The sequence below is a fragment of the Phocoena phocoena genome, chromosome 8 (genome assembly GCF_963924675.1).
Source record: "Phocoena phocoena chromosome 8, mPhoPho1.1, whole genome shotgun sequence".
Lineage (NCBI taxonomy): Eukaryota > Metazoa > Chordata > Mammalia > Artiodactyla > Phocoenidae > Phocoena > Phocoena phocoena.
In genome coordinates this window covers 13,957,677-13,970,502 of record NC_089226.1, presented here as the reverse complement: position 1 = coordinate 13,970,502, position 12,826 = coordinate 13,957,677, and the positions used below count along the sequence as shown (strand labels likewise).

The following is a 12,826-nucleotide window of genomic DNA, read 5'->3' as shown; positions in this document are numbered from 1 at the left end:
AATCATTCTCACCTGTAAAGAATAAAACAGAAGGTAAATATTCTTACAGAGAATAGCAGAGCTTTAAGATTCATTTTCATTTTAAGTCCGTTTTGTTTTGCCAGTGTATTAATGTTTAGAGGTTCTGTTATACTAATGTTATTTATTAATTTTTTTCATTTCCATACACAGTTAACTAAAGAGCTTTTTCAGGCACCCATGTCTGTAAAAAAATATTTTTAAATAAAGTTTCTTTTGTTGTAGCAGACCCGAGTTCTTGATCATTTGTGGGTTAGGGAGTGATATATTGGGGAGCTATAGGGCCAGATGCCCACTCGTACCAGTTCATCAGCAGAAGCCTGTTTTGCTACCTTGAGGGCAGTCTCAGTGACAGGAGAGGGGCAATAGCTCCTTGCCAGCAGCTCGCCAGGCTCTGCAAGCTGCCTAGATAGAGCAGGGCAGCTTTGCTGTCAGTACGTTGATCATCCCCTGTGTTAGAGCTTGAGCCCTCTGCTCAGAAGCAGAGGTAACCCCTGGTCCCTGCTCCCAACTGCAAAGGGTTTTGTGTTCCTTTTGGTGCAGTTCCAATTCTGGAGGCCCCAGGCCGCTGTGGTACCCCATGATGAATAAAACACAGTGTAAGATTTCTGGGACAATTAAGCTTTATTTTTCATATATATATACACATATATAAAAAGGAAACAATTTGCAAATTTACAACCTAACAAAACCATATATATACACACACACGTACGCACAGATACACGCAGAGACATACATACCCCAAAGCTCTAGCCAGGCCTGTTTCTCATCTCCAAGTACCATTCTCCCATTAGGGCCTTTCTTCTAAGGTCTAGGCCCATTAGCTCAGGCTGTAGAATTCTGGTGCTAATATAACTTTATAGCCTTAACCCTCGTAAAGGACAGTCTGGACCTCATCTCCAACCCCTACCCCCAGCATTCAGTCTTACGTGATTCCTTGAGAGGGTAGGGGAGCCAAATGAATGCGGGGGCTCGGGCCCAGTCGCCTTAACTCTGGAAAGCGGCACCCAGCTTCCTTACTGCAGGGACAATGAGATACACCCAGGATACCTTTTAAGGGACGACACCAGGTCCTGACTTCTGCCCAGAGAAAGAAAAGAGTGTCGCAAAGGGGACTCCAGAGGCAGGCAGGCAGGCAGGCGGGTAACTGCTTCTAGAAGACACTGCTGGGGTCTCTCCAGAACTGGTAACTGCTTCTAGACACTGCTGGGGTCTCACCAGCAGAGAGAGGCCTGGGCTCACTGCATCCTTACTTCAGTGATCAGCTGAATTATGAAGCCAGCCCTGGAGCCGTGGAGCAGGAAGTCAGCTCAAGATAAATAGGCTACCTAATTCGGCTGCTGGTAGAAGACAGGTATTTACATCCATAATATGTGTAAAGAGAAAACAAGTTTCTGCAAGAAACTCTCCTGTGTGCTTCTGGGATACCGAGGCCCCCTCCTTGGCATGAGCGTCACTCAACAAATTGAGACAGTGGTGGACAGGTCCCTGAAGAGGGGGCCTCCAGGGCCACATGAGGTCCTTCTCAGGACAGGTCTGGTCCTAGCCCATGTGCCCTCTGAAATGGGGTCTGCAGGTGAGCTGGAGGGGGATCTTCTGTGTTGTCCACTTTAGAGGCTTTGGTGACCATCCTGAGTGCTGGGGAGGAAGGTGAGCAGGGAACAGGAAATGTTCCAGGCAGGGGAGGGAGCGCCGTGTGATTCGGTGGGCTAGTGCCTCAGATCGATGTATTTCTCTCCCTAAAGATGGGTGAAGAGCAGAAGTGAGGGGGGTGTTCGGAGACACTGACCAGGGTTTAAGGTGTGAGCGTGAAAAGAGAGGAGGGACCAAAGCCACAGCTGACGAACTAGGTGCAGCCGCCTGGAGGGAAGAAGCCGGGGAGGGGGTGGGGATGGCAAGGCGGGGAATAAGAGACGAGGCCCCCGAATCGCACTGGGCCACGCTTCACACCTAGTGACGTGAGCCGCCAGCTCTGTTCAGGAAATGGTGATGGGACGGGGTCTTGCTCTCAGTCCTGGCAGCTACCCTCTCTCGGGGTCCCTCAGCCACCTGCCTGGCCCTATCGTCTGTGCGTGGTGTTAGGAAGGCAAGATGGGGCCGGCTCCCCGCCTCCAACAGGGAAGGATGAAGGATAAAGTTAGTGTTCAGTAACAGTCAGCCCTGCCACTCCCGGTGCCTGAAGATGTGTCAGGCTCTGGCCACAGGAACTGCCTCCTACCTGGTCTCCTGGAGCCCTCTTGTCACCGTTGCTGCCCTGAAGGAGGCCCATCTCTTCTGGGAGCTTATCTGACTTAACTTCAACTACAAATTCGCCCTTACGAGACGGGGGCAGCGTGCTGGGAGGAGGGAGGGAGGCAAGAGGTTGGCAACTCGGGGGCAAGGGAATGGGGGCTGTTGGGAGGGACGTGGGACTGGGTACTGAAGGGCTCTTAGGTGCTCTGGTCTGGCTCAGGGAAGGGCCACAGGGGTGACAGGGAGGAGTGTGGTGGACGGAAGCTGGGTAGTGGCGGGGAGCGCTCAGACCCAGGGTCCCCCTCCTGCTCCTAACGGCTCAGTGGGCACAGGGGCCAGCAGGGGAACATCCCTGAGGAGGCAACAAGCTGGCAGCGTGAGCTGGGGTGGGGCGCGGGGTGCCAGGTGCCGTGCTCACATCTCTTGTTTGCCTGACCGTCCGCACGGCAGCTTGCCCTTCTTGTAGAAGAAATAGAGGACGGCGCCCAGCACAGCCAGGACCAGGACACACACGGTCACGGCCACGATGACCACACCCTTGCTTTCGGGCTCTGTCAGCTTTTTCTCTGTCCCAAAAAGACACCCCGAGTCACTCCCTGCCCCAGGCTGCCATGTTACCATCGCGGCCCCGCCCAGCCCAGGGCTGATGGAAGATGGGCCGCTGATCGTTTTCTCGACAGAGCTCCCCTGGGCTTCCGGTCAGGGCAGAGTGAGGATGCCCTGGCACAACCCTGCTCCCGACCCAGCCCAGCTCACCTGTGGAGGTGCTGTTGGCTCTAGCATAGGGACTGACGGTGGAGGTGCTGAGGCTAGTGGTTCTGTTGGAGTCTGGGGTGAAAGAGGTTAAACAGATGGGGGGTGGGTGGGATAGGAATGTGCACTGCTTGGGCTTGCCCCCACCCCACTCCGCAGGACCAAGCCCTTACCCAGCTCCAGGATAATGACGGTGGTGTTTCTGCCCAGGGAGTTGGAGGCCACGCACTCAGCACCTGTCTCCAACAGCTCTGGGGTCACAAGGACATTCAGGACGCTCAGGACACTCTGCGGATCTTGGTCCTGTTCGCTGGCCTACAAGGAAGGAGACGCAGTTCAGGGGTGGGGAGGATGCTGGGTCGTGGCAGCAGAGCCCGCGCAGGGATGGACGAGAGCCTGGGAGGCTGCCACGTGCCTGCTCACCGTGCCATCGACGCTCCAGACGATGCTGGGCCGAGGATGCCCTGATGCTTCACAGGACAGATTCAGCACTGAGTTCTCCTTCACCCACATCTTCCTCTCCCTTAGTGCCATCCACGGGGACCCTGTGGCAGGGCGGGGAAGGGTGAGACAGCAAACTCTGCCGGCCTGCCAACCCCCTCCCCACCAGGGAACCCCAGGGCAGCGGGTGGCTTTCGGTCCCCAAAGAGCTTGAAGCCACCCAACTCAAGGTGGCTTCAAGGGGCCACCCGATCTCTGCCTAGGGCCTCACCAAAAATGGCCACGTTGACGAGCTGGGTGCGGTTCAGGCCGGGAACGCTGGGCACAGATGCCACGCAGCGGTAACCTCCCCCTGCCTCCCGTTTCAGGTTGCGTAATTGGAGCACAGGCCCCTTTGCCAACACCTTGCCTGTCTGGGGTGAGAGATGGGTCAGAGGTCACTCCTAGGCACACCCACCCCACAGCCCCTTGCCCCGGAGACCTGAGCCCACCTGGGTACCTTTTCTCTCAGCCACTGGAACTCAAGGTCCTGGTTACTCTCTGCCTCACAGGTCAGCGTGAGGCTGCTGCCCTCCTGGCTCTCGGGGGCTGCGGGGCTCACCCGGACTTCAGACACATCTGGGGACGCAGCAATTGTGTCAGGCAGGACAGGGCGGGGCAAATTCCCTCTCGCCCCAGCCTGGTCCCCCTGTCCTGGTCCCCCAGCCCCTCACAGTTCACCACCAGCTCCTGCTGGTCGCTCAGCAGCGATGCCGTGCTTTCCAAGTCCAGGCCCTGACATTCGTAGAGGCCGCTATGCTCCTTCCGGGCGGGCTCCAAGACCAGGACCCCGTTGTCATCGGTCCTCTCTTCCTCCATCTCCCTGGTGCTGAGGTTCTGCGAGAGGACAAAGGCGTGACCAGAGTGCGCCTCCAGCCACTCCTGCTGCCCCCCTGCACCCAGAACAGAGGCCCCCGCACCTGCTTGCCGATGCTGAAGTGGGGCGGGGGGTTGCCATCAGCCAGACACCTGATTTCCACGCGGTCCCCCTCCTTCAGCATCCCCTCAGGCTCCACTTCCAGCCACACTCTCTCTGCCGGGTCTGCACAGGCAAAGGGGGCAGCTCTCAGCCCAAGAGCTAGCAGGACCCAGCCCCACAGCGATGGGTCGGTACTCACAGAAAACAGGGACAGTGACCTCCCTAGATTCCTTCATGTGGTTCCCACTGGGCAGCCGATAGCTGAGCTCGCAGTAAAACTGGGCATCTTTGTCCTCCTTGGTCAGCTGTGCCTTCAGAACGCTCCTCAAGGTGTACAGACCACTCGACTCCACGATCTGGGACGACTGGATGTGGACCCCTGGGCAGGGAGGAAGGGGCGAAGGGCTCGGCCTCAGCTCCGCCTCCAACCGCACCCTATGATCTCCTGGGTCGGCGGAATGGCAGGGGAGCCCTTGTAGAGAGAGGGCCAGGTACCAATGCCAGCTGCGGCCCTTCAACCCAGCAGTTTCCTGCTCGAAATCTACCCTAGACAAACACACATAGGCGCACATACAAGGATGTGTGCAAATACTGCTGCAGGGATTTAAAAAAAAAAAGGAAATGAGAAAACACTCTGGACATCCACTAATGGGAATGAATGGTTAGCTAGACTATATTATATACACCGTGTGAAATGCCAGCAGTAGGTAAACGATCAGGTAGATCTAAATAGGGTGACCTGGAAAGATTTCCAAGACTTGTCGTCAAAAGGAAAACAAGGTTGTGTAACAATGTGTAGCGCACGGTGTCATTCAGATCAGGGTTTCTCGACCTCAGCACCACTGACGTTTGGGGCTGGACGTGCCCGGTGCCCTGTAGGATGTTTACAGCATCCCTGGCCTCTACCCGCTACATGACAGTAGCACCTATCCATTTGCGACAACCCAAAATATTTCCAGACACTCAAGTGTTCCAGAGGGGAGCAAAATCACCCTTAGTTGAGAACCACTGATTTAGATAATAAAAAACAAAAGCCTATGTAGTCCTAGATATATTTACATGTGTGAGTAAGTACCTAGAAGTAGGCTAGAAATCAAGGATTGCCTCAGTGTGAATACATACACACTGATAGCACAGCTATTTCTGGGAATGGGTCTGGGGCAGGAAGGAAATTTTCCTTCTAGATTTTCCATAGTTTGAATTCTTATGAGAATATTTTCAAGGATCACTTGTGTACTTAAAAAAAAAAGTAAAATAGGGACTTCCCTGGTGGTCCAGTGGTTAAGACTCTGCGCTCCCAATGCAGGGGGCACGGGTTCGATCCCCGGTCGGGGAACTAAGATCCCGCACGCTGCGTGGTGTGGCCAAAAAAAAAAGTAAAATAAAATGCAAGGTGGTCCCCATATTGTGCCACAAGCGTGGCTTTTAAGGGCAGAGAGGATGACTTACGGTTCTTCTCCTCCTTCAGGGACTGGCTGTTCTTGTACCAGGTGACTTGAGGAAGGGGGTACCCATTCCTCCCCACACAGGTGGCAACCTAAGGAGGACAGGGTGTGAGTCTCCCCGCCTCTGCGACCCCGCCAAGCCCACCTCAGCTCCTGCCTACCCGCTGGCCGGCCACCCCGGCAGATCTCACCTCCCCAGGCTCCTCACTGTTCACAGAAATGCCCAAGGCATTGACCTGGATGAGTGGCTCCTCCGGAGCTTCTACAAGGGAGAGAAATGGGGAGGGGCATGGGACCACCACTCCCGAAGCCCCACACTGCCCACAGGGCACGGACAGGGCACTCACTGTAGACACGGAGCTGGATTCGGTGCTCCTGGGACCGAGGGCGCTTGCCCTGGCACAGGAAGATGCGCTCATCGTGGGGGGTGATGCGTGCTAGGGCCAGAGTAGTCCCTTGGTCCTGGAGGCTGAGCCGATTCTGGTACTCCCCAGGTTCGCTCTGGCCCTGGCCCTGACGCACGAGGAAGATGAGTGTTGGCTTCTCCTTGTGGACCTAAGGGGAGGTGGCGGGGAGGAGGTGAGCGTCCTGGGGCTACATGAAGGGCAGAGCCTCCCGCCCCTGCTGCCCTCTCTGGGGCCCAAGCACTCACAGAAAACCAGTCCGCGTGGCTGAAGTTGCCCGGGGAGTGGGAGGGGCCACATTTCAGAAGGGCTGTACCGCCCACTTCCACCTCCACCAGCTCCGGGTCGGGCTGCTCAGCCTCTCCAGGCACACCTGGCGGGGAGGGGGTGGGGGAGGAGCTGTGTCAGCTCCAGCTGCTCTCCATGCCCTCCACGCACACCGCTCGCTGCAGCTGCTCTTCCTGCCACTTCGAGGGTCTGAAGGGCACTGTCCTCTCCTACCCCTCAACCACTCTTTACCCCCGAACCCTGGGCCAGCCCTCTCCCGGTTCAAGGGAGTTGGGGATGGACATTTCTGGTCATTGGAGCAGAGACCCTGAGCACCAGGAACCTCCCAGATGAGGCTGGCAGAGGGGCAACCCAGGCTCTGGGCCAAGAGGAAGGCCCCTTTCCTTCCAGGCTCCCTCCTCCCCGGGTGAGCTCAGAGTGTGGGAATGCAAGGCATGTGCCAGGCCAGGGGCACACAGGCCCTTTTTGTCCCCACACCCAGAGGAAGACATCTCTACCCTTTGCCCCCCCACACACACCCCCTCCCCAAATCCCCCATAAAACCCAAAGGGCAACCCTGGCCAGGAGGCCCTTATTTCATACTCCTTAAGCAGCACCCCCGTGAACATCCGACACTCTCAGGGGACCCCATCCTGGGAGTCTTGTGAGTATGGAGGGGTCAGAGTCACGGAGGGGGCCAGAATCTCTCCCCGGGGTCAGGGCAGGGGTCAGGCCAAGGGCCAGGCAGTGGGCAGGAGTGACGTCAGTGGTGCTAGTGCGCTGCCCGCCCTGCGAGGAGGTGACGTCACTCCATACCATCTGGCTGGACTCGGGTGCCTGGGTGGTTGGCCTGGGCTGGCTCCCAGATAACAAGGGCAGATGGAGTGGTCTTCAACCCAGAGCAAAAGCTTCACACCCCTGACTCCGTTTCCCCAGAGCTAGAAGAGCAGGGCCGGGTGGGGCTGGACCTTCTGCAGCGGGTGGAGCCCGATTTAGCCCTTTCCCCAGAAGGGATTGGAAGGCAGCAGCCAAGTGTACCCCAGGGACACCGTCGGCATGGGCACGAGGCCATCGAGTTGGGTACTGCTTAGATACCCAACCAGGGTATCTAAGCCAGGCAGCGGCTGGAGCCCGGGAAAGGGAGCCAAGAGAAACAAGCGACACCATTGCGGGCCATACAAGGGCAGCGTGAACCCGGGAGCGCCCGGCTCCTAGGCAGTTCCAGAGAAAAACTCCGAGGTGCAGGGGCGCATTTCCCACCTGAACTTGGTCCCATTCCGGGAGGTGTAACAAGTCTGGGGCGCTTCCACTCTGGTAATCCTCGATCCCTCGTCCCTGCCACCTGTGATCCCGTCACCCGGGTAGGCGCGAGGCGACCCACACCGCCCTCCAGGCTTTGCCAACGCCCTGCCGGGGTGGGAGCCGCCGTTCTTCCCCATCTCGCTCACCTCCAGCCTGGCTCGAAGCCCAGGCGGGAGAGGGAGGGGTCGGCGCATCCCTCCAGCTAAGAAAGCTGCCTTTCCCAGCAACAGGCGGGCGCGGGATTCAGGATTTGGGGATGCGCTGTAGAGGCGCCTCCCGCCAAGGCTCCAATCACGGGCTCCCCAGAGAAAGCACCTGAGGAAAAGCTCTCACCAGCGGCCCCAGGGACTTGGCTCCACCCCTTCCCGCTCCAGGCAGCAGCCCCCTCCCCGCCTCCCCAGTTCTGCTCCCGGGAAGGTGTGGAATAGAGGCTGCAAACCGGCTGCAAAGAAGAGTTGCACGCGCGCAACGCGCCGGGTGCCTGGGACCCGGAGAGAGGAGCGCACGACGCAGCGCAAAGCCCCGGCTCGATGCCGCGATGCCAGCTCTCCTCCCGGGCACGCTCCGCCGGACTGCCGGGCCGCTCCGTTGGGGGCGCGGGCCCCCACCCCCACCCCAGCGAGCTCACTCACCCGCGGCGCGGCGACAGCAGCAGCAGGCGGCGATCAGGAAGGCGCAGATGAGCCCGGACCGTCCCATGCTTCCCGGCCGGAGGGCTAGAGCGAAGTGACTGAGCTCGCAGCTGCCGGGGGCTGACGTCAGGGGGGCGGGGGAGGGGGCCAGAGCGCCGAGGCCGGCCCGCCACGCCCCGCGCATCCCCCCCCCACACGCCCCCGCCCCGCGCGCCGCAGCCCTAGGGGGCGGGCCCGGCGCCGAGATGCCCGGAGCTGTGCTGCCGAGCCGCGCGGCGCGGGGTGGGGGTAGGCCGGAGCCTTCTTCCCAGCCCCGAGCTGGGGAACGGAGAGGGGGCGGTGACAGGTGTCTCCCGGGCGGACTGCCTGGCCGAGGCGGCTGCGAGGAGAAGCTGGCCCGGATACCCGGAGTACCGCGGGGTCAGACCCCCGCCGCGCTCACTCCTGCGCAGCCCCAGCCAGCCCGTGTAGCCCTGGGGGACCTCCTGGCGGCGGAGCCGCCGAGCAGGTTCTTGGTGTCCCCGATGGGGGCCTCCCTCCCATTTAGGCTCTTCTCCCCGCCTCCTCCTCCACCCCACCGGACCCCTGCCACAGAGAAAATCAGGCTTCCCAGAATGATTGCAGCGCTGCAGCTGCCGCCGGCCTGGCACTGCCCCCAAGCCTGGCAGTCCTGGCAGCTTTGAGGGAAGAACACTGAGCCCGGGGCCCACAGACCCAGAGGTACCTGTACTGGCGAGTGGAGATGGTGTTCTAAGGACTGCCCCTTCCACCCCAGCTCCTGCAAGTCCGTCTCTGACTAGAGGAAGGAGGGAGGGCTGAATTCATGGGCCCAAGGTTGCCACCCTTGTCCAAGCCCAGATCTTGAGAATTCTGCTTCTGCCCTCTTCACTCACTGAGCCCAGCCTGGACTCACTTTCCTCTTGCCTGAATGAAGAAAAGAGGGGGAAGGAAGAGTTAACAGGTGCAAGGTCTCCAGCCTGACCCCCAGCACCTGTTGCTGTTCCGGAGAGTTGAAAGGACCCCCTGCAGCAGGGCTCCACCCCCCTCCACCAAGCCCCCTAAGCTCACCTATGGCTTATGGCTCAGCAGCTGGGGGTAGGGGATCGGAGGAGGAATCAGAACTGACTCCAGGCCGCCCTGCCTGAGTGGGGTCTGCCACACGGTGAGGTGAGGGGGACCCTGCAGCTCCTCTCCTTCCCAAACCCTGGGTCTCCTGGCCTCTTGAACTAAGGCCCTGGCAAGTGAGACGGACTTGCCTCATAGAGACCCCAAGCACCCTGGCCCCGGGAAAGGGCTCTACATCAGCGGGGACTCCTTCAGCAGGGAGGGTCAGAAGGGGGCCTGGATTTGGGGTAGAGTCCTGTCCCCAGGCAGGCAGCCTTGCTGCCGGCTGGGGGAGGAGCAGGGTGAGGCAGCAAACGCCAGAGATGGGCAGGTGACTGGAGAGGATGCTCTGGGATGGCGTTTGATGACGCGGAAATGACTCTCAAACCACATCAGCCTCTTCCTTCACAACCTTGCTGACCCCCTCCTCACCTCCAGTAGTTTCCAGCCAAGGTTATGCCAGGTGGGCCAGGCCAGAGGCCTGGAGCCTGGGGGAGGGGGAGGGGGTGGGGGGGAGACAAGAGGAGAATGGTGCTTCCCATCCCCCAGAGGGAAGGTATAGACTGGCCCAGGGCCCAGAATGGAATGGATGCGTTTGTTTGTCTGCAGGGGCAGGAGTGGGAATGGCTGAAGGATGCTGTTTGCCCTGGCAAGCTCAGAGCCGGGCATGCTGCTCTGCTTCCCTGCCCCCACCCCCTTCCCTTCACTTAACACCATTAACTAATCATTCTCCTGTCTCTGGCCTGAAAACAAAGCCAGCTAACCACCAAGGACGGTCAGTTCTTAATTCTTCTTCCGTCCTGAGCCGAGTGAATGTAGGTGGGGGTGGAGGAGCTGCCTCTGCAGTGGGGAAATGAGGTTAGAGCCCAGGGTGACATCCGTGTCCTGCACGTCCCCACCAAGGAAGCACAAAGACTGTCCTTCAAGTAAGCCAGTAGCTTGGGGCGATCTGGGCTGCCAGAGGTCAGGGGGCAGACAACTCCAGGACAGCTTCACCAGAGGGGCACACTAGGATTCCAAACCAGAAAGAGGTCAGGACTTTGGAGAGGACTCAGAGGGGACTGGAGACAGAAGAAAGGGGGGCGACAGCAGCACAGGGCGAAGGAGCAGAAGGTGGAGGGGATCAACCCTCCAACTCCTCCAAGATGCCAGAAGACAGAGCTCCAGCAATCGCGGGAAAGAGAGAAGGCGGCAGGGCAAGAACTTCCAGTGACAGAGGACGGAGGTCCAGCAGAAGGGAGATCAGGGAGGCCGCGGCAGGCCTTCCGTCGGCAGATACTCTAGCGCCTGGACTGGGGGTGGAGGCAGCCTCGCCCAGAAGCAGGCCAGGCTCAGAAGAGCCCCAGGCCACAGTCCTAATGCCCGGCCTCATTTCTCTCCGAAGTAAAGGGTAGGAAGGCTGCCTTCCTCCACCCCCATGGTTGACCCAGGCCACTCAGACACGAGGGGATTCGCGGTGCAGAATGCCCTCGGTGTGTCTCATGGGCATAGGTCTGACCACAGGTAGAGAAACTGAGGCTGGGTGGGGTGGTGGCCGCGGTCTGGGTCCCTCAGCTCCCGTCTCCAGGGTGAGCGGGGGCTTTCATTTCATTGTGCCTCCCCACCCCGGTGGAGTTGGAGGTCAAAAGACAAGGCTGGGCCTGCCCCTGGGGGCTCGCTGGGGTGAGATTAAACCCAGGAGCCCTCTCTCTCTCTCTCTCATAGTGGGTACAGTGGTCTCCCACTCACCCCTCTGGTGGAGGGGCCTTAACCGGGAGGATATGAGGAGGGCGGGTTGGGCGGAGGAAGGAAGCTTAGAAAGGCAAGCTTACAGCTGCAGTGAGAAGGAGCTGCGGGTGGAGGGGCGGGTCAGCAATGTCGGCCATGACCAAGGCTGGGCGTCCTCCCCGGCCTGGCTGCAAAGCAGGGTTCGGTCTGAGTCTTTGGAGGGGAGGAAGGAGAATTTTTCCAGAGTCGGGATCTGAGCTGGGAGAAGACTGTGCTGAGGGAGTGAAAAACTGGGTAGGAGGAGGGTTGGGGGGCAGCTGCTGCTGAGGACATCAGCGGGCCAGGAAACCGGATACTGCGGGGCTGGGTGGGAGATGCTGGGGAAGAGGTTGAATGGGGGGAAGCAGCCCCTATCCTGGCCGGACGCAGTCTCACCCATGTCCTTCGCACCTGACCCGGGGGCAGGAAGAAGGAGGTGCGGCCTGGATTGAGGTGTGCCCCAGAAACACCATGGAAGAGGAGGAGGGGGGCTTGGGGGGTGGGGTGGGAGGGGCTATTTTTAAACTTGGAAAAACCGTGAGTGCGTTCATCTCCACCCTGAGTGCTGGAGGAGGCAAAGGACCCATTGTACAGGGGTGCAGAGAAGGGGAGGGGGAAGGGAGGTGGTGGCACAATGGCCGGGATTATGCTGGAGCAGGCCGGGGAGAGGAGGGCGGGGGAGGGGCGTCTCCGTCACAGCTGGCCTACTGAACTCTGGGGTCGAGCCAGGCTGGGGCTTGGACAGGGGTTTTCCCACTCTCACAAAGCCCCCCTCTTGAGGAGGTGGGGTCTGTCTCTGGCATCCGGTGTCGCCTCTTGGGGAGGGGTCTGCGGGTGGGATTCCCACAGCCTGGCTTTCCCAGGGACTGACTGCGGGGTCTGTTCCCAGGCTCCCAGCATTCCAGCGACTCCCCTGGGAGCTGCTGGCCTCCCCTCTCAGGCCCTTCTCTGCCAGGGAGTGCGGGAGAGAAAGAGAAAGAGGATGTGGGTGCATGGGGACTCTTCCTGGGGACTAGGGACCCATTAAACCAGAGAGAGGATAGCAGTGGGTGGGGTATACTGAGGGGGATCACATCCTTCCCACCCTAGCCCACGCCCTGTTGAGCCATCCTTCAGACCGAGATTGTCCCTCTAGTCCTCTCAGACCCCAGGGGCCTCTCCACGTGGGCAGCCCTCCAGCACCCAGGGCCTCAGCCCAGGGGATCCCAGGAGCCCCTGCTCCCCAGGTCTTGACCGGCGGAGGCCGCGGGGAGGCGGGGCATCCGGCCGCTCTCGCACCAATACAAACATTACCATAAATGCTCAGGCCGTGGCGGGCCGGGGAGGGGCTCGGGCTGGGGACCCTGGGGCTCTCCGGAAGCCTCGAATCCGGTCTCCAGGCCTTTCTCAGCGAGCGCTGGTAGTGGTGATTCAGCCTCCGCTTTGGGAAGTGAGGGGGGCAGGGGCAGAGTTGCGAGTAGGGGTGGGCTGGGGTGTTGGGGAGAGAGCCAGGCTGCGTGGGGAGTCCCTGCGGACGGCCTC

General features: G+C 59.8%; 1 protein-coding gene across 1 annotated transcript; it reads right to left on the bottom strand.

The window, feature by feature from the left end:
• Positions 1-1,730: 1,730 nt before the first annotated feature.
• On the bottom strand, positions 1,731-8,522 carry MCAM (melanoma cell adhesion molecule). The gene is made up of 16 exons (XM_065882160.1): positions 8,456-8,522; positions 6,503-6,627; positions 6,198-6,405; positions 6,042-6,112; positions 5,855-5,942; positions 4,605-4,784; positions 4,407-4,528; positions 4,161-4,323; positions 3,947-4,065; positions 3,719-3,860; positions 3,430-3,551; positions 3,176-3,321; positions 3,010-3,101; positions 2,672-2,819; positions 2,240-2,357; positions 1,731-1,760 (listed from the first exon to the last, which is right to left on the bottom strand). The coding sequence occupies exons 1-16, from the start codon at positions 8,520-8,522 to the stop codon at positions 1,731-1,733; spliced, it is 1,941 nt and encodes a 646-aa protein (XP_065738232.1).
• Positions 8,523-12,826: the final 4,304 nt, after the last annotated feature.